General features: G+C 45.3%; 1 protein-coding gene across 6 annotated transcripts in view; it reads left to right on the forward strand.

Moving 5' to 3' along the window:
• MIPEP (mitochondrial intermediate peptidase) overlaps positions 1-24,782 on the forward strand; it is a 141,474-nt gene that overhangs the window by 41,330 nt on the left and 75,362 nt on the right. For all 6 annotated transcript variants that reach the window (XM_082435632.1, XM_082435633.1, XM_082435634.1 and 3 more), the window contains exons 11-14: positions 5,566-5,719; positions 7,251-7,328; positions 9,105-9,309; positions 10,485-10,594. In XM_082435632.1, coding sequence (XP_082291758.1) covers positions 5,566-5,719; positions 7,251-7,328; positions 9,105-9,309; positions 10,485-10,594 — 547 coding nt within the window. The remainder of the gene's footprint in view (positions 1-5,565; positions 5,720-7,250; positions 7,329-9,104; positions 9,310-10,484; positions 10,595-24,782) is intronic.

Below are 24,782 nucleotides of genomic sequence, written 5' to 3' on the forward strand. Positions count from 1 at the left end.
AGGGGTCTGCGCCTGTCTGGCAGGGTGTTTGTAGGCTGTTTGTCGCCGAGGTGAACTAACAGCAGCTAACAGCAGCCTACTGCACAGCTCTGGGTGCATTTTCTGTAGAGAAGTTAAAGTTGATGCCAACACGACCAGAAGTCCAGCTCCTCTTATCACCGTGTGTGGGCCGTTTCAGACAATGTCAGGGATGGGACACTCCCTTACAAGGTGCAGACTCTCGCTGGCCACACACACCGGGGAGTGGACGCTTTGGAGAAGTTATGGCAGGCGCTTGTTGTGGACCAGAGCTTTATGTGCCGAAGTGGACAGTATTTAAAAGTACATTTTTGTTGAAAACTATAGGAAAACATTTTTATTAAAAATATGTGTTAAAAGGAAATTGCAGGATAGGAATTGTATGATTCTATATGTGTGTCTATGTATATACATCTGTGTATTTCTGTACCTGTAGATGTGTATACACGCACACACACGTAAGCCTTGTTACACAGATAAAATGATGATACACAAGAAGTGGTTACCTCTGGATGGTGGGACTAGTGAGCCAGGGGATGTTATTTGAGAGTTTTTTTAAAAAATAGGGAGTTTATATTACTTTTTAATGCATTTGTTCTCAGTCATTTCAAATGAATACCATTTGCTTTTCAGCATTCATAATAGTTCCATTTAGTGTATACAGAGTTGAAGTAGTATGTGGGGTATTATAGAAGCCTATATTCTGTACTTAAATTATTTTCTCCAAGCTAAATTGTCTCCTTGAGCTTCGCCTGATTACCATGTGTAGGTGTCGTGGGCATTAGGCAAGTCAGTACCTATTTTAGGTTATGGATAGGCTGTGTGGTTGTAGCTTTACTATGTTTCTTTTCTATAAAGTGAGTTTCTTACAGCCAACATATAGTGGGTCTTGTTTTTTAATCCATTCCCATAGTCTCTGCATTGTACTTGTTACATTTAGACTATTGATGTTTAAAGTGATTAGTGATATTATTCGGTTAAAATCTACCATGTTTGTTACTGTTTTCTATCTGTTGCCTGTACCTTCTTTTTTTCTTTCTTTTTTTTGTCTTCCACTCTTTTTCTGCCTTTTATGGTTTTAATTGAGTATGTTATATGATTCCAGCTTTTCTCCTTTTTTCGCTGTTTGAAGTAGTTGCCCTAACGTTTACAGTATCCATTCACAAGTAGTGTGAGTCTCCTTCCCAGTAGTACTTACTGCTTGTTGGTTAGTGCGGGCACCTAGGTCTTCTTTCCAGCCCCTCCTAACATTGCTGTCATTATGTCACTTATCCATAAGCTAGAATCACCTAATACATCCTTGCTGTTACTATTTTGAACAAACATTAAACAGAAGAAATAGAAAGTTTTTTAATATCTTCATTTATTTCTTCTAACCCTCCTCCTTTATTTACGTGGATCCAGGTTTCTGACTTACATCATTTTTCTTCTTCCTGAAGAACTTCTTTTAACATTTCTTATAAGTCCGGTCTACTAGCGAAAAGGTCCCTCAATTTTTGTTTGTCCAAGAAAGCCTTTATTTCTCCACTTTTGAAGGATAATTTTGTTGGGCACAGAATTCTAGGTTTGTGGGTTTTTATTTCAGAACTTTAAGCGTTTCACTCCATACTCCTCTTGCGTGGTTTCTGGAGAGAAGTCTGACATAATTCTTATCGTTGCTTTTTAGGTGAGGTGACTTTTTCCCCTCTGGCTTCTTTGAAGATTTTCTCTTTGCCTTTGATTTTTTGCAGCTTAAATATGATCTGCCTAAGTGTTGTGTTTTGTTTTTTCCTACTTGGTGTTCTGACCTTCCTGGATCTGTAGTTTGGTGTTTGTCTTCAGTATGGAAAGTTCTCAGCCATTATTACTTCAAATATTCCTTCAATTCCTTTCTCTCTTTCGTCTTCTGGTTTTCCCATCATGTGTGCATTGCACCTTTTATGATTGTCCTACAGTTCTTTGGGTATCCTCTTCTGTCTCTCTTTTTCTTTTTTGTCTTTGCATACCAGTTTTGAAGTTTCTGTTGACGTTTCTTCAAGCTCACTGATCCTTTCCTTGGCTGTATCCAGTCTACTGATGACTTATCAAGGGCGTTCTTTATTTCTTTTGCAGTGCTTTAATTCCTAGCATTTCCTTTTGATTCGTTTTTAGAGTTTCCATCTCTCTGCTTACCTTACCCATGTATTCTTGCATGTTTTCTACTTGTTTCTTCAGAGTGCTTGGGATACTAATCACAGTTGTTTTAAATTCTCAATCTGCTAATTCTAACATCTCTGACATATCTGAATCTGGTTCTGGTGCTTGTTCTTTCTCTTCAAACTGTGCTTTTTGTCTTTTAGCATGACTTGAAATTTTTTGTTGAAGGTTGGACGTGGTATACTGGGTGAAAGGAACTGAGATAATTAGGGCTTTGGTGTGAGGTTAGATGTTTGTCTGGCCAGGGGCCGTGCTCTGCTTGCTTTTTCCATTAACCCTGGGGCTGGAGGTGACTCTCCTTTGGTGTGCTCTCTTTGTCTCCCCTGTTTGTTTGGGTTTCTCGCGAGACTTCTGCTTAACTAAGGTCTGGGACCTGCTGGCCTGGGTTGTGTCCCGTGTTGTTTTGCGGGAGCCCCGCTGATGTGGTGCTGAAGTGTGGACGAAGAGATGTGATCTGCAGGCCTGTGGTTACGTCTCAGTCTGTTAGGGGCCCTGCGTCTCAGCTGCGACTTTCACAAGTGCTTTCCGGTCCCCTCCGCTTTGATGAGATGGGAAGGCTGGGGGGCGCGAGGTGGATATTCCCTCTGGTGAGAGAGTCTCTCTGGAGGGCAGGCCTTATTAAGAAGAGCAGAACGTGCTGGTGTAGTTCATAATGGCTACTTTTTCCTCCCTCTGCTGGAAGATGGGGGAATTGTTCTCCACCTTCACTGGGAGATCCTGGTGGGGCTCCTGGAGGGAAAACTCACAAAAGTGTAGGGATTCCCCCTTAAACTGGGCCTCCCTGGAATTTTTAACTCTCAGACAGTTTGTCGCTTGTAGTTTGTTTTCCTGCCTTGGTACTCGTCTCCCCTGGCGCCTCCTGTGCATTGTGGCTCTCTGGACCTGCCTGCCTGCCTCTCCAGTTTTGGGGCACGGCGATGTGCTCTGTGACCTCACTTCCCTGCTGGGTCTGAGAAGAGTTGCCGATTTCAGTTTGTTCAGCTTTTACTTGTCCTTAGGACGGTGGTGCCCTCCAGGGTCCTTATGTGCTGGACCGGAGACCAGAAGTGGCAGTTGTTTCCTGTTTTACAGCACATCCCCGTTCCCCATTTCTGTGATACCCCTTTCTTTCAATTCTCTGCCATCTCTAACTTTTTTTTAAACTTAATTGTATTATTTACTTTTTATACAGCAGGTTCTCATTAGTTATCTGTTTTATACGTATTCATGTATACACGTCAATCCCAATCTCCCAGTTCATCCCACACTCCCCCTTCCCCCCTTGGTGTCCATATGTTTGTTCTCTACGTCTGCGTCTATTTCTGCCCTGCAAACCAGTTCATCTGTACCATTTTTCTAGGTTCCACATATATGCGTTAATATACGATATTTGTTTTTCTCTTTCCGACTTACTTCACTCTGTATGACAGTCTGCCATCTCTAACTCTTCTTCCTTGTTTTCCTTTCCACCCCTTCGCCTGGAAGTCCAGGGACCTGCCCTTGACCCTCCTGTCGGCCCCTCCCCTTCTCCTTTCCCAGCTCACACTCTCCTCGGCCATAACAGCCTCTGTGCTGACTTCTCCCAGGACCTCAGAGTCAGTGTCTTCAAAACTGAATCTCTTTTCTTCTCCTACAAACACACCCACCCTCCCCTCTTCAATTTGTGTGTGTGTGTGCGCGCCTTTGCGTGCGCACGTGTTCGCGCATGTGTTCATTGCTCTGATTAAATGGCTCCTACCCACGCGGTTGCTCAAGCCAGAGACCTGCATGTTAGTCTAGGCTGTTCTTTCTCCCTCAGCCTCCAAATCCAGTCACGCACAGTCCTGGAACTTTTTCATCTAAAAGAAAAAGAAACTTAGATCTGGCTCCTGGTCTTAGAGCCCCTGCTGTTGCCCCTGTTCAGACCCTCGTTGGGTGACCCCCGCCCTCTCTGTGCTGCGTCCACTCTCCTCACCATCAGCCTGGCAGGTTCCAGGCACCAGGTCACTCCTCTGGTGTCTGCAGAAGTGATGTCCCACGTCTCCCAGGCTGCAAGCAACCCCATAAGATATTAGATTATCCTCTTTAGGATAATCCACTAGTCCTCTTTAGATTTATTTTTCTTAATCTCAACTTATAAAAATGTCTTGTTTTGAAATGTAATAGATCAGTAGCCCATGCCTATAATTTATAAACATACCCATATTAAGGTTGAATACTCCAGTTATTTTATTGAGAGGGATGCACAATCAGAATGTTGGGAGACCCTGTGCCTGAGTGCACAGTCCCCCCTCCTCAGGCTCGCGGGCCAAGCTCTCGGTTCCCTGGACCCCACGCACGGTGTCAGCGTCTCCCCCTCTTTCCCATCTACCTGCGTCCTGAGCTCTTGTTTAACCCCCCGGTTACTGCAGTGGCTCTGCTGCCTCGTGCCTTTGTACTTTGGTGGCACCGTGGCCTCTCCTGGGCTCCCCTCCCATCTCCACTGCACAAGGAAGCCACAGCCCTCGCCGCCCCACTGTGCATGCCCTGCCCTCTCTCCCTCAACACCGGCCCCTGAGCCTACTGGGTGCCCGCTGCTCTGGGCCCTTCCTTCTCTGCCCCCTTCCATTCCCGGCGTCCAGCGGGCCAGTCGACGGCTGCGTGAGTGAACGAATCAGTGAGCGAGGGCGCTGGACCACTCAAGTCTCTTACTCCACTGAGTCTGCTTTTATGAAAAAGTGATCAGAAATTAAGTTGTAAATTGGTGGATTCTGTACCGAAATCTCACTTGCGGTGCAGTTTATCCTCACTCACTAAATCCGGTCCCCCAGTTAGTAAGAAGCGTAAGTTTGTACATATTTGGTTACTCCCAGGAAGTAGAAATAGATTCAGTACCTACTATCATTCTAGAGCTCTTCTTTCTGGCTGTGGTTATAAGGTTTGGCCTGACGTGATGATTCAGAAACATTCACATCACGCATTCTGGGTGTATTTTGGTTTATGTTGGAATAAAAAACATAAAAAAGTTGTTTTGGGGTGAAGAATGATTAATATTATGAGAATATTATCCTTCATTTAAGATATATAACAAAAAGATAAATTAAGATCTGATTGTTTATATGACAGAGCTTCGGAGCTTTTTCCATTAACAAATATTTTACCGGATGTGACATGTGACATTTTTTTTAGAATATAACTCATTTCATAGAGTGAGTTTTACCACTATAGTTCCAACTAGTATTACTCTTACTACAGTTATAATTAGACTGCTGTTCTTCTGAAGAAGACTGAGTCTGAAAGTCCCTCAGAAGATAGAAACCTCCCATAGGTTTTCAATCCTTTCTTGGCTCGTAAATTGTCAATGAAAAGTTAGCTGAATTTACCTCAAGAAACTGAAGCAAACGGAAGTGTGATTGAGCTTCTTTTCCTCTGTAGGTACAACAGCGAGCCCAGTTTATACTGCCCGTTTTTCTCCCTGGGAGCGTGCATGGAAGGCCTGAATATCTTGTTTAACAGGCTGTTTGGGATTTCGCTGTATGTGGAACAGCCTGCAAAGGGAGAGGTGTGGTGTGAAGATGTTCGGAAACTGGTAAGCGTCCCGGTTGGAGTGAAGAAGCCGCGTTCCTTGTCTCCCGGGTTTGGTACTGAGTTAACAGCAGTTTCATCTCAAGTTAGCTTTGCCCCGGTGGCGCTTGTCATTGCTTGATGAAAGATCCAAATCGCCACTTCTGATGCTACAAAAGAAACACTTTTCTCTAAACATCAGTTGTTGCCTGAAATTAATGTAAACATTTAACAGCAGAGTTATTTCTCTGAAAAAAAATTTGTTTTTAAGGAAGTTAATAGAAGGTTGAGTCTTTTATGTTGACAAACCCTGGTTAAACGAACGTTTGTCATTGCCCTTCACGTCCCCGCTGTGCCAGGTGTCGCATCTGTTAGTTCCAGCTCCATTAGGCACCTCCCACCCCTCCCCGCCTGCCCGTGGGGCTCAGGTTCGCGCCAGATGCTAGCCTGCGGCCTGTGTTCTTGGTGAGACTCCTTGGACAGTCGCTCCAAGCCTGGGATCCACCCTTCTGTCAGGGCCCGCTTCACGTGAGCTGCGACTACCGTTGTTTTTGCCTGATAAGATCTTGAGGCTTTATGGGCCCTTAGGTGTTGGTGTTCTCTTGTTTTACTCTTTGCTCACGTGCTTAGCGCACGGTTCACGAGAAACGTGAACCGTCTTGTGGCCTCTTGGCTGCGCTTCGTGATCGTAGAGCAGGTGGTGGTGGAGTCGGGAGATCAGCGGGGAGCGTGGTCGTCACTGCGCGTCCTTCTGTGCGCTTCACAAAACGACAGCGGTGGGTAATGTGCAGACACACCATGAAAAGAGGGAAAGGGCACGATGCGGGCAATGAAGAGCTTCCCCAGCTCAGGAGGGAGCCCCTTGCGGCTTTGTTCACGGCCGTTCCCCAGAAGCCTTGAGCAGTCCCTGACACCAGGTAGATGTTTGGTAGACGTTTGCTGGAGTAATGAACATACGCTTGCAGGAAACCCTAAAGCATGAGGTTGCCGTTCTTTATGGCAGAGGCCCCAGGTTGTGCAAAGATGGAGACCAGCTCTCCTGCGAGCTGGGCCTCTTGGAAGCCTGATTTGGGAGAAGGATGTCAGTGGTGGTATCACGTTCTGCTCTTCAGCTGAAGGCAGACGCTGCGTATTGTTCCTATGTCCCAGGGTTACAGTTGGTGTGCTCGCGTATCCTTACATCCTAAGATTGGAGGAGCTATAATTTTGTTGCTAAAATGGTCCCGCCAGCACCCCTTCCACCTCTTGCGGGTGGTGTGGGCCCAGTGGCCAAGCCATGTCGCTGGGGACTGCCAGTCAGAACGCAGGGCTTGCGGAGGAGGGTGTCCCCTTCCGACCGAATTCCCAAATCGTAGTTGTCCTGGAGATGCAGGAGAAGAGGTTGAGGGCAAAGGGGAAGCCACCTCGAGGTCACATGGGACGTAGGAAGTAATGAAACGTCTATATTTGTGGCTCTGGTGTTTTGTGAACAGGTTCTTGTGCTAGGAATGTATTTCTTCTTTTAGAGTTTCTAAAGGCCTCATTCTCCACTAAATTCATTTTTTTTTCCCCCCTAGGCCGTGGTTCATGAATCTGAAGGACTGTTGGGGTACATTTACTGTGATTTTTTTCAGCGAGCAGACAAACCTCACCAGGTGATGCTTTGTTTACAAAATGGTCTCTCTAAAGTAATCAGCAGTTAATTTGTATTGATGTGAACTTTATACCTCACTTTTGTAGTTCCTAATATTTAAAAGGCATTACTGGGGAATTCCCTGGCAGTCCAGTGGTTAAGACTTCGCCTTCCAATGCAGGGGGTTGCGGGTTCAATCCCTGTTCGGGGAGCTAAGATCCCACATGCCTTGTGGCCAAAAAACCAAAACATAAAACAGAAGCAGTATTGTTAACAAATTCTGTAAAGACTTTAAAAATGGTCCACATCAAAAAAATCTTTAAAAAAAAAAAAAAAAGGCATTACTGATGGTGGCTAAATATATAAATTTGAAACTAGGATAGAATTTAAAGCTAATAAAACTTACGAAGGCAATTGCATAAATCTGTACGTGTCATTTTTATCTGGGTCATGGTAACGCTGGTGATGAGAGCTGACGTTTTACCAGCCCTTCTGTGTGCCCGCCAGCGCTCTGAGCCCTTTTCCATGTCACACCTTTGGAAGTTCACGTCAGCCTTTTGAACTGGACGCTGACGTTGTGAGGAAGCTGAGGTCAGAGAGGTAAGGTTCCTCCTTGCCCAGAGTCACACAGTTAGAAGCACTAGGGTTTGAACCCAGACTTTCTGACTAGAGCCCCAGCTCTCAGCCACTTTCCATACTTGACGTGGACCTAGTTTCAAATTGCACAAGATGTGTCCCTGTGGAGACCCTATCAACCACCAGTTCACTCCTTACGCAAAAAAGTGAGGTTCAGTTCCTCGAGCTGCAAACCAGGTTTCCTGGTCGATCAGCTTCAAGCAATTTTGGGCGGTTTGATTGGAATTGTCAAGAATTCGGGTTATTAAGTTACAACAGAAATAATGGTACCTTATATTTAAATAGTGATTTCAGAATTTCCAAAGCAATTTTAGCAGACATTGAGCTTATGAATCTGGGCAGCTGCTCTGGCGTTTGACAGGGTGGAGGTGACTCTGGTGGAGGTGAACCAGTTTCCAAGGTGATTTGGCTGGTAGATCTGGACGGTGGGACCAGAGTCTGGGTCGTTGACCTCTGCGTCCTCTGTTCCTTCTCTCTGCTTGAAAGGCTGGAGAATCCGGGTTAGTGATCTGAGCCCCAGCTCGTAGTTGCCAGCCTGGGTGGTTCAGGTTTGAGATGCCGCAGCCCTAGCTGTGTGCCCTTGGACACGTGACTTAGTATTTCCAAGACTCTGTTTTCTCATCTGAAAAATGAAATACCTGCCTTATAGACTCATTGTGAAGAGTAAGTGATGAAGTGCATGCGAACTGAGAAAGATACTCCAGGTTCCTTGCTTTGCGACAGTTGAGAGCTCGCCACCTCCAAGTGATGGAGACGGTGGTGTGGAAAGTGACACCTGGTTCCTCGCCTGAGACGGAAGGGGCTCCGTTAACATCAGTGCCCCACCGCGGTCCACGGCTGTCCCTTCCTACCTGCCGTGAGCACTTTGAGGGCGTAGGGCTAAGCTTAGTGGTGACTCTGTCTCCGGTATCTGGTATAGCATCACTCAACACATACTTTTGGAGCGAAGGAACGAGTTCATCAGCACAAGCTCAATGTATTGTTGGTGTTTTAAAAAAATTAATATGTTAGCAAAATAAAAAGTATTGGGATAAAAGTGTCTGTAACTAAATAAATAGAAGAATGGAATTAAGGTGAAATTTGTACTCACACATTTTGATACAACTTTATATTACCCTTGGGGTTTCCTCAGCCTCTCCTCACTTGCCGTGTTTTCTTAAAGGACTGCCATTTTACCATCCGTGGAGGCCGATTAAAGGAAGACGGCGACTATCAGCTCCCCATTGTCGTTCTTATGCTGAATCTTCCCCATCCCTCAAAGAACTTGCCGACATTATTAACTCCTGGGATGATGGAAAATCTTTTCCATGAAATGGGACACGCCATGCATTCCATGCTGGGACGGACTCGTTATCAGCATGTCACTGGTGAGCCAAGAAGAGGGGACTTTAAACATGTACATTTCATTTTAAATTGGAAAAAAGCTTTTCATTTAGAAAATCTGTGGTCATTTATCGCAGATGGCCTCATCTTGTCCTTCCAACTGTGATGCTACCCGATCTCCGTTACATTTTTTTCCATCCTTGACAACAGTTCTCACCAAGGAATGTCTCAGTTGCCTGTCTTTTCAGTTTGTACCATTTTACATTTTGTTGTATATTATGTGGAATTTCAGTCTGTGGCCGTGTGTATGAATAAGCATATCTCCTTAGCAGGAGCACAGACTTAGCAAGTGAATAAGTGAATGAACCGTTGCCTCTTTTTATCCAAAACCAGTTAGAAAACCTCAAGGCATGTTGAAAAGGTATGACCAGGTACTTTGTATTTCTCCTTTGCTTTCCCGTGTGTAAAGCTGTGGTCCCCCTGCCGACGGGTTGCTGTGTCGGGTGACGTCCCAGGCTTCCCTCCTCCTTATCCTCTCTGAGTCTTAAGCTTGCGGTCAGACAGGGTCGGTCAGCCTTAGACCACCTGGGCAAGTGTTGGTGTTCAGTATTTAGTAACTAACTTTACACACAGTATTTTGGGGGAGGAGGAGGTATTTGAAAAGACGGCGGTAGATGGGCCGGACAGAATCATAAAGTGTCACCAAGACATGCTTACAGGATTTGTTCTTTAAATAATTTTGAGTTTGAAATGTTGCTTTTCTGTATTGAGGATTGACCTTGTTACCAGAAGCAATCAACAGATAAAGTACTTTTAAAACAAATGAAGGATACGGGCGCTTGGTGATGGAATTCATGAATTAAATTCAATTTCTGTGTTAATTAAGTAAGAATGTTGTAATGTGTGTTTCAGGTATAGCCCAGCATAGCTGAAGACAGTTTTGTTTGTAGAGGGTGTGAGCCGTTGCTTTACAAGGTGTTCTATCCAGCTGTGCAAATACTTTGTTTTACTTCTGATACGTGGGAAAATATATGAGATGATTACAAACTTTTCTGTGAATATGTGCAATAATTTTATAGAAGTAAAATATTGACTTAATGAATTAAAGATTATCATAGTTCATCAGAAGTACAAATAAAAAATTTTAAAAGAGTGTTTGTAGTAGGATGATCGTGTTGATGTGATTCATGCCAACTTTTTTCTTTCTCCCCCATTTTAGGGACCAGGTGCCCCACTGACTTTGCCGAGGTCCCTTCTATTCTGATGGAGTACTTTGCAAATGATTACCGAGTGGTTCACCAGTTTGCCCGACATTATCAGACGGGGCAGGTAGGGAGCATTGACTTTCTGTACCGTCCTCTGGGGCACGGGGGTGGCTTTTGTGACCTGCGGGGTAGCGCGGTACTCTTACTGCTTTTTCAGAACCTTCTCCGAACCAGAATCCTTCTACCATCTCCTGATTCCCTTTCTTCAGCTGTAGCTACAGTCATGTGTGGGCAACAAGTAGCTGCCCTTTATTATATGCCCAGTAACGTCCCGTCTAGTCCCCAGAGCTGCCCCCTGAGGAAGGTGCTGTGTCCTGTTTCCAGAGGGGGAAACAAGCCTCAAAGCCTGTCTCACCTCAAAAAAGCCTTTGCTCTTTCCTCTACCCTTTATGCTTCTGAATATTCTCTAGGTCTGAATGTGTGTGTTGTTTGGTAAACTATGATGCCATATTTCCCCGATGTGTTTAGGTAGCATCTACATGATGCCAAGTCTGAAAATTCCTTAATTTTGAGGTTTAGGTTTAAATAGTGCCTTGTAATGTTAAAGGTTTTTAAGTTCTGTAAGGTAGGATTAAGTGAGCGATACTTTACGGTAAGTTAGCTCTAATCTAACTGTCAACATTGTATGTTTACTGTCTGCGTGTCCCATGGAAAATGTATTCTTCTCTCAGAATTTTGGTGATACACTGTTACATTAGGTAGTGTGTTTCTTCCTTAAACTGTACCTCGCTGAGTGCCTGTGTGTACAATTATATTCATCTTTTAATCTTCAGCATTTAGAATTGTGCCTAACACAAAAAAAGCACTAAAAGAAATTAAAGGAAGGACTGAATGGAATCAGAAAAAGAAGGGCCAAAACCCACCTTTATTTGTGACTCTCTTTCCGGTTGTATCTCTGGATGCGTAATGTGAATTGGCGATTTCTATTTTTTGGACTTGACTTTAACTATTACTGTCAACTGTAGAATAATGGGTGAGTTCCTGGAGAACTAATCTGAGTTAGTCTCCATCATAATCTGTTTCTGTGGTTAAGAGGACAGACTTGAAATGTCTGTGATCCAGTCAGCTACCTGCCCATCAACGTGCAGAGTTGCTCTGGGGATTATGTCGACTTAGCCGACAACATAGAAGCACAAAGCCCATCAGGCAATAGCCTGGTCCACCCGGCTCCACACTTTGGGGTCTGGGAAGGAGGAGGACGGCCTGGCGCAGCTCCTGCTCCCGTAACCGCCCCGTGCCCATCCTCGAGGGCACGGACGTGCTCGGGCACAGGGCGCAGGCTTGCGGGGAGCCGGCCCTCTGCTGGGGCCTCAGGACGGGCTTCACCAGGGGCTCCTGGAGGAACCGGGTCGTGAAAAAGTACGTCGGGTGGCAACTTGCCGGTGCGCTCGCAGCAGCCCTCATCCGTCTCGTTGCAGGACGTTTACTGAGGACACACTGAGGCCGTAGGTGAGTCCTTCCGTCAGGAAGCGGGCTCCGTTCTCAGCGCCTGAGAAGCAGCCGGGAGTAAGTGCGACAGCACCCCTGCTCTTGTGGCCTCGTGTCTCAGGGGGTGCAGAGCAGGGCTGAGGGCAAGGCGACTCCAGCCGAGGGACAGTCCCCGGGGCTCAGAGACCCCGAGACAGGCAGGACGGCGCGTGTGGCAGGGTCAGCGAGGCGGGGCAGGGGGACGGACGGGGCGAGCGCGGGAATGTCCTCGCGTTCAGAACCTGCACCCCATCTGCCTGTGCACCCGTCGCGTTCAGAACCTGCACCCCATCTGCCTGTGCACCCGCCGCGTTCAGAACCTGCACCCCATCTGCCTGTGCACCCGCCGCGTTCAGAACCTGCACCCCATCTGCCTGTGCACCCGCCGCGTTCAGAACCTGCACCCCGTCTGCCTGTGCACCCGCCGTGTTCAGAACCTGCACCCCGTCTGCCTGTGCACCCGCCGCGTTCAGAACCTGCACCCCATCTGCCTGTGCACCCGCCTTGCCCACACCCCGGGAGTCCCGGCCCCTCCGCTCGCCCGCCTGGTGACGAGGGGGGCTCTCCTGTGTCCCGGGCTTCCCCTCGGGGCCGAGTCCCTCCTGTGACCCTGCCCCAGCCCCGCTTCTCATTAGCCTCCAGCCGGCAGCCTCCCTGGAGTCCACCTTTGGATCCGAGGGCTCGTCCGTCCTTTGCTGCGGTCAGCGGTGACGAGGGCCAGAGCCAAGGTGCTGGCAGCGGGGCCGGGAGACGAGCAGCCGTCGGAGGCCTGGCGGGAAGGGCCTGCGGCTGGTCAGATGGCGGGGAGGGTCCGGGAGCAGGGAGTCCGGGAGGAGGGCCACGTCTGAGGGAGGAGGACGGGTCTCGCCTTGGATGTCCGCTGCACAGCGTTGCTGCCCACGCGGCCGCTCGCGGCGCCGGCCTGAAACCCAGAGTCAAGTGGACACGCGGGCGTGTGGGGCCGAGTGGTGGGGAGGCGGCGGGCGGCGTGTGGGGAGGTTAGAAGCGGCCCGTGAGAGGGGCTGCCGGGGGGCTCGGGTTCCCGAGGGCGCGCGGAGCGGGGCGCCTGCCGGACGGTGGCGAGACCCTGTCGGCGTCGGACCCGAGTGCTGGGCTGAAACGCACCACGATACTGAGGCCAGTTTAAAAATATTGTCGTCTGTTTCCAGAGCAATGAGAAGAGCCAGGAAGGGCTAGGACCACTGCTGGGAGGGTGGTGTAATGTCCCCAAAAAAGACAATTCCTGTTTTATTACTGAATTCTTCAGTCAGAGGAACCATTTTTGAACAAGATCGTTTCAAGAAAAGAATATTAAGTCCAAAACTCCACTTCAGACGAGATGAGATGGGAAGCGAGCAGTGAGCTGCTGTGGATTAATTCCCGCTTCGGACTCAGAAGGCGCGTCCAGTGGGCTGAAGGGACTGCAGACGCAGCCTCCAAAGCGGGAACCGTTTTGGGACCGTGGAGTCTGGAGAGGGCGCCAGAGGCACGGGGCCCCTCGAGCCTCGCAGAGGACTCGCCTCTTCTTGTCGCTGATCCAACACCAACTGGCTGGACGCTTTCACTGTAAGGGCAGTTCTAGCCTCAGGGCAGGAGCTAATCCCCTCGAATCTAACTCTGTGAAGAAATGATGTTAGAGAGGGACAGCAGAAGAGGAGTAGCAGGGTGCACCTTTCTGCTTCATTTCCTGGCCTGCTGCACATCAGGGAAGGAATTTTCCCCGTCACGTGGTCTATTCCAGAGAGCCGTCCGCCTAGGGAGAAGGTATTGGTGACTTATGAACACCTAAAAGTACTTTATCTGAACCTGAGCGTCCCAGAGCCAGTGGATTCCTTGTGGTCACAGAATCAGAAGTATGCCTCTCAGATCTGCAGGTGCCATACAGCTGTCAGGAAACAAATACCAGAGGTGCTCATTCGAGGTACAAACCGTCTTGACGAGCTACAGCATCAAAGCTGAAGCAGAATTAGTTGTAAATCAATCTTAAAATCAGTAGCACAAGTACAGCAGAAATACAGACTTGGTAGCAGCTCCCGTGGAAACATCCAGGTTTTTAGACGTGGTGAACTTGATGTGAATCAGCGGTCTCGGGGAGTTCCTCCCAAACCTCGGTCGACCTTAGGCTGCTTCGCAGGACCTGTGGGATCTGAGGAACGGGGGTGTTGTCTTTCTTCTCCATGCTCGTTGGTTCTGGCCTTCAGCCTAATAACCCTTCCAGTTGCTTCCAGCGGTTCCACACTTCTGGAAGCACGGGCTTTGTCCTCCCTTGAACATTTTCATACACAGCTCCTTTTTTAGTCGTTGTAAAATACATATAACGTACAACGTGCCAGCTTCACTGTGTTTCAGTGACTGTTCAGGGGTGTTAAGTGCATTGTCGTCGCTCTGCTTCCCTCACCACCGCCATCCCCAGAACGCTGTTCATCCTGCACAGCTGGCGCTCTGTCCCCATTAGACACGAGCGCCTCATTTCCCCTCCCCCAGCCCGTCAGCCAGCACTCTGCTCTGTTTCCATGAATTTTACTATTCTAGGGACCTCATATAAGTGGAATTACGCAGTACTTATCCTTCTGTGGCTGGTTTATTTCATTTAGCATGATGTTTTCAAGGTTCATCCAGGTGTAGCCTGTGTCAGAATTTCTTTCTAAGGCTGAGTGATTTTCTTTGTGTGGATGGACCACATTTTGTTCAGCCATTCATCCGTTGATGGACACTTGGGTTGCTTCCACCTTTCAGCTACCTTTGTTACCAAACTCAGGTTTGGCCGCTCACCACTCAAAAAGCCAATACTTAAGAGACGAGTGCTGGTAGGAGCAGAAAGTTTGCTTTATTCACGAGGCCGGCGACCTGGGGAGAAGGCGGACTCATGTCCCGGAACCAATTCTGAAGATTCTGCTCAACCGTGAAGGTTTTTAAAGGGAAAGGGGAAGTGGTGTCCGTTAATCACTGAGGTCAGAGCCGTCGCTGTCCCCTACTGTGTGCAGCCGTGTCGACTCCTTGTGGTCTTTCCTTAGGTGCGGTCTTACTCATACAGTCTGCTCACGAGATTACTGAACGGGGAGCTGGGGGAGAGGGCTGGTCATCTGTTAATTACTTACTCTTCATTTCTACTACTTTAAGGAAAGAACCAACAGGTTAGGCAAAAAGTATCATGCGATCAAAAGATTTGAAAGGTGTGCTTGGGCTGGAGGTTAGTTAAAATATAGCTTTGCTAAAGTGACAAGACAAAAAGGGCCTCCTGCAGAGAGCTCTTTCCTACGAGGAGCGGCCTGCAAAAAGCTGCTTACAAATCCCCACTGTCAGACATCACTCCATTTCTGCGGGATTATGGGCTAAAGTCCGTCTTCTGTAACTGCTTCATGCTGACACAGGGCGCTGTATTCTCGGAGCGGAAGATGGGTCTGTACCATCTCTTTGCTGACAGTGTTGTCTGCTTACATGTACGGGCAGAGCAAGCTACGGTTATTTTGATGCCCACAAAGATACAGACTATTACGAGAAATAGTGTTAATCCTATTCTCTTGAGTCCAGTTCTTAGAATTGTGCTAGCCAGAGATTCGGTACTGCTCAAGATGGAGCAGTTTGTGTCACGGCTACAGTCTGGTCATCACGCAGCATAAACTCCTGTGCGGTTGGAAGGGGCGTGATGAGTAACAAAGACGCTTCTCTCACTCCTCCCCTCAGGAAGTTCCGAGGGTTTTGGAAGCCCTGTGCCAGGAACCGGGGATGAAGACCACGGGTGTATTTCTTCCTGGATCCCAGGAGCACACGCCCTGTCTCCCTTCGCAGGGTCTGCGTCGTCCATCCCCTTTGTCCTCGGTCCTCAGTTTCCAACCCCCTCTCCTCCTGCCTTGTCCCCCCTCCCCGCCAACATGCCTCTGCCCTCAGCGCACCACATGGAGCAGGGCTGCCAAGCCCAGGGCATTTCAGGCTGCGGGGACTCTTGTTCCTTGTGGGATGACAGTGACATCGGTGATCTAGAAAGCACCCTGAGAAGAGGCTGCCACATCATGTAAAGTTGGGAACCCCTTCCTCTTAGGAATGTTGTAAGAATATGGTTTTAGACCAGAAAAAGAAGCTGCAGTCTGCCGTAATATTTGGAGGATACCATGTAGAGGAAGAAAATATATCTGCTGTGTCATTCCAGAAAACAGCATTACTGGGAACAGTGGATGGGAATCAAATAAAGCTGATTTCAGCCCAGTAGATTCATCTCAGAAATGATCGGAAAGGAGATGCCTCTGAAAGTAGTATGTTTTTATTTAATGCTTAATGTTGCAAAATTATATTGTAGAATGCACATCTAGGAAACCAGCACCCAACTTAAAAAGTAAAGTGTTACCAAATGCTCCTCTCTGGAGGTAAGGACAATCTTGAATTCCTATTAGTTTTTTGATTAAAAATAGTCTTTACACATACGTTATTTATTCCTCAGCAACATAATGTTTAGTTTTGTATTTGAGTTTTAAAAAAATATGGTATTACACGGTTTCTAACCTTTTGTGATTCTTTTTGTTTTTCATTTATTTTTGGCTGTGTTGGGTCTTCGTTTCTGTGCGAGGGCTTTCTCTAGTTAGGGCAAGCGGGAGCCACTCTTCATCGCGGTGCGCGGGCCTCTCACTATCGCGTTCTCTCTTGTTGCGGAGCACAGGCTCCAGATGCGCAGGCTCAGTGATTGTGGCTCACGGGCCTAGTTGCTCCGCGGCATGTGGGATCTTCCCGGACCAGGGCTCGAACCCGTGTCCCCTGCATTGGCAGGCAGATTCTCAACCGCTGCGCCACCAGGGAAGCCCTGTGATTCTTTTTATAATCCTGGTATGCCTAAGATTCATCAGTGTTGCACGTAGATGCAGTATATTTACTTTCAATTCAGCATAATATTCTGTAATTTATGTACTCATTCTTCTGTCATTGAAATGGGTTCCTCCAGGTTTTTACCAGTTCGTCTGTATCTGCTGTGAACATTTTTTTTTACTTTTCTCCTCATATTCATGTGCATGGTTGGAGTTGCTGGGTTTGTGAGGTGTGTGCGTCTTCAAGTTTATGAGGTGATGCCATGTTTTTTTTTTTCATTGAGGTATGTTTGGCATACTGTGTTAGTTTCAGGTATGTAACTTAATTTGCTATGTGTGCATATTGTGAAAGGATCACAGTAATTTTAGTTAACATCCATCACCTCACATAGTTACGATTTTTTTCTTGTGAAGAGAACTTTTAAGATCTGCTCTTTTAGCAGCTTCCAGACACACAATGTAGCACTATTAACTGTGGTCACCATGCTGTACATGACATGCCCAGACTCTTCCATCTTATAAATGGACGTGGGTACATTTCACCCGCCGCCTCTGGCGACCACCAGTCTGTTCAGTTTTTTTGTTTTTTTCTTAAGATTCCACACATAAATGAGATCACGGGGAGTTTGTCTTCCTCCGACCCACTTCCCTCTCCAGGCTGCCGTCCAGAACGTTCATGCTTACTGACCCTTTTCGGCAGTGGTTCCCCTCGCACCTCATCCTCATCGATGTCTGATGCTGTCAGAAGTTGTAATCTTGCCAGTTTTGTGGCTGTGAAATGGAATGCTGCGAGGACCTCAGCTGCCAGCAGTAACCCCCTAGTAGAGGACGTCTAGGTTGAACATCTTTTTATGTTTTCATTGTTCATCTTTGTTTTCTCTCGCATGCCTGTTTCTCTTCTCATTTTCCTGTGTGACGTTTGCCTTTCTCTATTGATTTCTCAGATTTCTTGACATGTTGGAATAATAATCCTTTGTCAGCTAGCTGTATGTCTGCTCTCAGTTTACAGCTTGTCTTTTCACTTTCTTTATGGAATCTTTTGATGAGTTTAACTTCATTTTAATTTTGTTGAATCCAGCAATCTTTTCGTCCTAGTCTAGTGAATGCTTTAAATATCCTATTTTTAAAAACCTTTGTTTCCCTCGAAGTCATAAAGAGATTCTTCTGTTTTTTCCTGAAAGTTTTAGTGTCTTTCCCTTATCTTGAGGTCTTTAATCAAGTTGGAACTGCTCTTTGTGTTTGGTGTGAAGTGGAAATGCAGTTTCCCTTCTTCCTGGTGGATGACCAAGTTGTCTGAGCACCGTGTACTGTGTCCAGTGACCTGGGGGGATGGGTGCCCAGTGCCCACGTGTGTGCACTCATCTGCTCTGGGGTCCCCTACTCTGTCCAGTGACCTGGGGGGATGGGTGCCCAGTGCCCACGTGTGTGCACTCACCTGCTCTGGGGTCCCCCTTATCCCGTTGTTCTGTCTGACCTGACACCAGTGCCATGCTGTCTGCATCACTACAGCTTTGTAATAAGTCTTGACATCTGATAGGGCACATCTTTTTTTATTTGTTTTTCAGAAATTTCTTGTCAACTCTTGGGCCTTTGTCTTTTTTCCTACACATTTTAGAGTCAGCTTACCCATTTTCTTGAAAAAAAAGTATGGTAAGAGTTTGGTTGGGGTTACATTAAATCTGTAGGTCAGTTTAGGGAGAACTGATATTTGAATATTGAGTCTTCCAGGCCACGAGTGTGACACACCTCTCCCTTCCTTAGGTCTTTTAAAGTGTTTTCAAACTTCCTTCCAAAGAGTCTTGCTTAACTTTTATTAGATTTAGTCCTGGATGCCCTACCTTTTTGATAGCTTTATAAACGTATATTTTAAAAAATTATGTTTCTACTTGTTTGTTGCTGGTGTTTAAATGTGCAATTTATCCTTTATTGGATATATCTTATTTTTAGCAATCTTGCTAAACTTTCTTATTAATTCTAATAACTTGTCTATGGAATTTTTAAAGTTTTTTAACCAAACAGTTACTCTTGCTGCAAATAGTAAGCTATATTTTTCCTTTCCCATTCATAGGTCTTTTATGTCTTTATTTTGTCCCCCTCGAGTTACAGGACCCTCCAGTACAGGAGTGACGTGGAATAGAAGTTGTAATATGAGCATCATTTACCTTTATCCTGATTTTTTTTTTAAATAAATTTATTTATTTATTTATTTATATTTTTGGCTGCGTTGGGTCTTCATCGCTGTGCACGGGCTTTCCCTAGCTGCGGCGAGCGGGGGCTACTCTTTGTTGTGGTGCATGGGCTTCTCATTGCGGTGGCTTCTCTTGTTGCAGAGCACGGGCTCTAGGCGCATAGACTCTAGAGCGCAGGCTCAGTAGTTGTGGCGCACGGGCTTAGTTGCTCCGTGGCATGTGGGATCTTCCCGGACCAGGGCTCGAACCCGTGTCCCCTGCATTGGCAGGCAGATTCTTAACCACTGCACCACCAGGGAAGTCCTATCCTGATTTTTAAAGGAAATGTTTCTCATGTTTTACCATAAAGCAAGCTGTGTGTTGTCGTAGGTTTAGTGGAGATAACAGGAAAAGGCAATTCCTTCCTATTCCCAGTTTACTAAGGTTTTGTTTTTCTTTTTAATCATTAACAGTTATTGCATTTTATCAGACTTTTTCTGCATCTTTTGAGGTAATTGGGTGGTTCTTTTCCATTTATCTGGTAATGTCGTGAATGTTGATATTAATGTTAAGCAGCCTTTGCGTGCCAGGGTTGAATGACTTTGGTCCTTACTTAATGTTATTTTTTTAATACGGTGCTGGCTTCAGTTTGCTAATATTTTGTGTGTGGAGGATTTCTTGTATCTGTGTTTATGAGACAGACGTGCTCGTGATTTTCTTGGTCCTCCCACTCTTGCTGGTGTTGGTATTAAGTGTATCCCATTTCATAAAATGAGTTGCTGGGAGCTCCTTCTTTTCCTTACAAGCACTTTTATGAAATTGTAATAATCGGTTTCTTGAAACTTTGTCAGAATTCAGCCATAAAACCATTCAGGGTCTATCATTTTCTCTGTGGGAAGATTTTTTAAATGACTGATTTCCTTAATAGTCACAGGAGTCTTTGGCCTTCTTTTCTTCTTAAGTAAGCTTTGCTAACTTGTAATTTTCGAGAAATTTATCCATTTAACCCAAGTTTTCAAGTTTATTGGCATGAAGTTATTTATAGCATTCTTTCATGCTTCACGTCCTGCCACGTCCGTGCTTATGTCCTTTTCATCCCTAATATTCTTCTCTCATTTTTTTCTCTATTAATCTTGGCAGAAGATAAGTATCAGTAGTATTTACAAAGAACTAATGCAAACTTTGTTTATCCTCCCTGTTTTGTTTGTTTTAGTTCATTAGTTTCTGTCTTTATGATTATTCTCCCTCCTTGGTTTTTTCCCCCAATTTCTTAAGGTGGACACTTAGCTAATTGAGTTTCAGTTTTATCTAACATGTGCATTTACATTTTAATGCTATAAATTTTAAACTGTGGATGCAGTGCTTTAGCTGCATGCCATGATTTTAATACAAAATGTTTCTAATGTTGCTAATTTCCATTGTAATTTCCTCTTTGACTAATGAGGTTTTTTTTAAGTGTAGTTTACAATTTTTAAACCTTTGTAAAGGAGTTGTTTATCTTTTTGTTATTGATATCTAATTAATTAGTCCAACTGGTATTGATTTTGCATTTTGTTGATATTTATTTTATGGCCTAGTGTGTCATCAGTTTTTGGAAATGTTCTGTTTGTGCTTGCGTACATTGTATATTTTCTAATTGTTGGGCTTGGGGTTTCAAACCCTTCTGTTAAGTTAGCCTTTTAATTGTGTTGTTTAAATCTTTGATATATGACTAATTTTTATGACCTAGCAAAAATTGAGAGATGTGAGGCTTCCACTAGGATGCTGGATGTATCATTTTTTCCCCTTAGTTTTGTCTCTTTTTAAAAATTAGTAAGACTTTATTTATTTAAAGCAGTTCTAGGTTGGCAGCAAAATTGAGGGGAAAGTGTAGAGATTTCCTGTAAACCCCCCGCCCCGACTCATGCATGGCCTCCCCTATCATCAGCATCCTCACCGGAGGCTGCATCTGTAACGGCTGATGAACCTCCATTGACACGTCCACAGTTTACATGGGGGTTCACTTGTGGTACCGTACGTTCTGTGGGTTTGGGCAAATGTATAATGGCTTGTATCCATCATTATGGTGTCATACAGAGTAATTTCAATGCCCTATAAATAATTTCATTGATTTTTGCTCTATTTTGAGAATATTTTGTTAGATGCGTAAAAGTATAGAGTTGAGCTATTCCTTTCTTCCTCAGGTGTTAGCCTTTTAATCTTCATAATGCTTCTTGTCTTCAAGTTTATTCTTTTTTTTCTGGTAATTTTGTAACCCCCAGCTGCATTACTAATCACCAGAGATATAGTCAATTGACTTTCAAGAGAACCTAAATTTTTTTTGCATAATTTTGTCTATTAGCCACTACACTGAAATGTTTGTTGTTCTAGTTATCTTTCTCACAAAATACTTATCAAGCAATAAATAATAGAAATTAACATTTATTATTTCATATGTTTTTTCTTATTTAATCTGTCCAGCAGTGTATGAAGTAGGTACATAGTTACCCACACTTTGTAGAAACTGAAGCTCAGACAGGTTCGGTAATTTTTCAGGGGTCACACAGCGGTACTCAAATCAGTATTAAAACATTGTGGGTGTTTTCTTTTTCCAGTTTTTCCTAGTTAAGAACCCCTAATATCGTAGGAAATGGCTTATGCTTCTTATACAGTACGTCTCACAAAAAACACAGGCCCATTTCCATAGTCAGTGTCATTTTTAGCACAGCTCTAGTGCTTTCATTTTAGAACTGTTGTGTGTTGCGTCATCATAAGATTTAGCTTGTTGCCTTCATTTGTGAGTGTTAGCCCAAGGCCAAAATTGCTTAAGATGTATTTCCAAGGAGACATACAGCCTTGTAATAAATCTTCCCCTGTCATCCTCCCAGGAGATATGAATAAGGATTGAAGGTAAAAATTATAGTGCAACTAGAACTAGATTCCTCTTGGCAAGTTTAAGTTGTTTTGAAACGTTTCTTATTTTCGGCTTTAATGCTTCTCAGTTATGTCTAGACAAGACCGTTGAACCGGAGAGCAGAGACAGGTCTGACCCCAGCCCCACTGCCAGTGCAGGTGGCCTAGATCAGTCACAGAACTTATCTGAGACTTCTCTGCTCTTTTATATAAAATAAAAATTTTAAAGTTAGAAACTAAAAACTAATAGCTCTATACTCACATCAAAAATTCTAGTCAGTCAAATTTAATAATATATGCCAACTGTAATCAAGGTATGACTGCAGTTTCTTTTAGGAAAAAAATAGAATTTAGACTCTGTTACACATTCCAGTGTTTCATGTTGAGCCCTGTACGACTTTCTCTGTGCCGTCCGTCAGGTGAGTCTGTGATACTATGCAAGCATTTCTAAAGGTTCTTTGATGCCATCTCAGTTCGTAAGAAAACACTAAACCACTAAAAGTCAGGTAAGTAGGAAGCGATGCTGTTTGCTCTGGGTTTAGAGCTGAGACTTCGCCTCTTCGGGCCTGGCAGCATTTTCATTGTATTGATGATGTGCCATCGGATTATTGACTAACAGCAAAGCAGGCAGCTTGAGACACGCCAAATCCAGTGGTTTCCCCGCCGTAGACATGTGCCGAGGTCAAGGGCTCAGGGTGCTGGGATCAAGCTGCGAATCGAAGCTGCTGACTCGTGGGCTGGATGGCTTTGGTGCTTGGCCTGCTGCCTCTGAAGCCTTTTCTTGTTTGAGGGGACCGTGTCTCAACAAGTTTGTGTCTTTAGATCCAGCACGTTCCCAGGGGATTTCGGTGGTAGGAAAACAAGGATTTGTACCAGAGGATGTCTTAATTTTGAATATTTGTGCAGCTTCTACCGTAATACATTTTCTAAATGCTCATAAATAAGCCAGATATTTTATTGCAGTGACTTGGCTCTGTAAGAATTTGATGCCAAAACTTTTTTTTTTTAAGTGAATGGTGTTTTTTCGTTTATTTATTTAGTTTATTTATTTTATTTTTGTCTGCACTGGGTCTTTGTTGCTGCACCCGGGCTTTTCTCTAGTTGCGGCGAGCAGGGGCTACTCTTTGCTGCGGTGCACGGGCTTCTCATTGCAGTGGCTTCTCTTGTTGCAGAGCATGGGCTCTGAGCACACAGGCTTAGTAGTTGTGGCTCGCGGGCTCTAGAGTGCAGGCTCAGTAGTTGTGGCGCACGGGCTTAGTTGCTCCGCGGCATGTGGGATCTTCCCGGACCAGGCGTGTCCCCTGCATTGGCAGGTGGACTCTTAACCACTGAGCCACCAGGGAAGCCCGATGCCAAAACTTTTAACGTGACACTATTTAAACCAGACCGGTGAGTTGTCAAGTGAGCGCAGATGTCTGACAGATGTATGGGGTTGCGTGTGTACAAGTTAAGCACACAGGGAAACATTCAGAGAATTCAAGTAATGCCAAGTTTGCTAACACATTTGCACTTTTGACAGTATTTCAGAAACCTTACCAAAAATGTTGTGCTTTCTGAATATAATAGGAAATCTGTTAGTATTTTAACATTTCTGTTCCCACGTGTGGTCAGCAGACAGTGCAGCTGTGTTTACCCTGAGAATACAGTGAACCGCGCCCTTCCTTGTGAGGCGGGGCAGTCAGGAAGTTCTGGGGAAAGTTCGCTGCACAGGGGCAGCTGTGTGATCTGTCCTCCAGGCCTGAACACTGTGAAGAAGGAAGACGGGGCCATTCTCCGTCTCACATGACAGTACCCTGACCTGAAGGCTCCAGGCCCACCTGTACACATGGTTACCCTTTGGCAGTGCTGAGAAAGACACCTGAGCTACCCGCAGGGACTTCATTTTCTTCCAATCAGGCAATACTTTGCACAAGTTGATTGACTAGCTATTACCTCACCAGATTGTCATAGTAATTTTTTGCAGCTTTTTTTTTTTTTTTTAAATTCTCATCTTACAAATGAGAAAGCAGGATGCCCAGAGCCTCGCCTGCTGTCAGAACGCAAACGAGCAGCCTCAGAAAATGCCAGCCTCCAGCTGCGGCCGCCGCCTCTGTGCTGCCTTCCTATAGCCAGTTCCTTCTCTCATAAGGTTAGGACGGTTTCATTTTGGTCACCTTTGTTTTTCAAATCATTGTGGTGATTATGTTTTTCTGAGTCAGGGCATCTCAAACTTTAATATGCATGAAATCATCTGGGATCTGGTTAAAATGCAGATTCTAACTCGGTGGGCGTGGAGCGGCCTGAGACGATGTATTTCCAAGAAGCTTCCAGATCACACCATGACAGCTGACTGCGCCTCAGAGTCTGGTTGGGGCTCCAGAAATTTACATTTGAGACACAGATGCATCAGTGGATTGGGAGGAAGACATTAACTAAATGCTAGAAATAGGAACTAAACACCCAGCAGATCCTTGGGGTCTTTGATGTTGACGCCGAGCCTTGGCATTTACTGCTGACAGGCGGCACTGTCATTGTCATTGCAATAGTCACACAAAGCCAGATCTCAATTCTTCAGAACTCAACACAGCATTTTTGTTTTTAAATAAGGAACAAAGATAATTGTGGAAAAATTCATATTGAATTATTAAAATAAATTAGAACAAATTAGGTCACCATAGTTAACTGTTGGCATATTATGTTCTAATTGTAGGAATAATAATTCTGCCGTTTTTCTGTGTCTCACTGGGGGGAAACCTACAATGTCTTTCTACATTTTATAGCTAAAATGGATCTTTGAAATAGAAATAACCTCCTCTACAGTAATACAAGAGGCATAATTAATTGTGAAGGTAATTGCCTTTCAGTCATTTCAGTAATTGCTGTCATCTGAATTCCTACGTAGCTTCGCCTGTACCTCTTTTGTGGCATGTAGGGCGTTTCCCCATGTGGTTAA

This window comes from Balaenoptera physalus (assembly GCF_965194825.1).
Source record: "Balaenoptera physalus genome assembly, chromosome: 18".
NCBI lineage: Eukaryota > Metazoa > Chordata > Mammalia > Artiodactyla > Balaenopteridae > Balaenoptera > Balaenoptera physalus.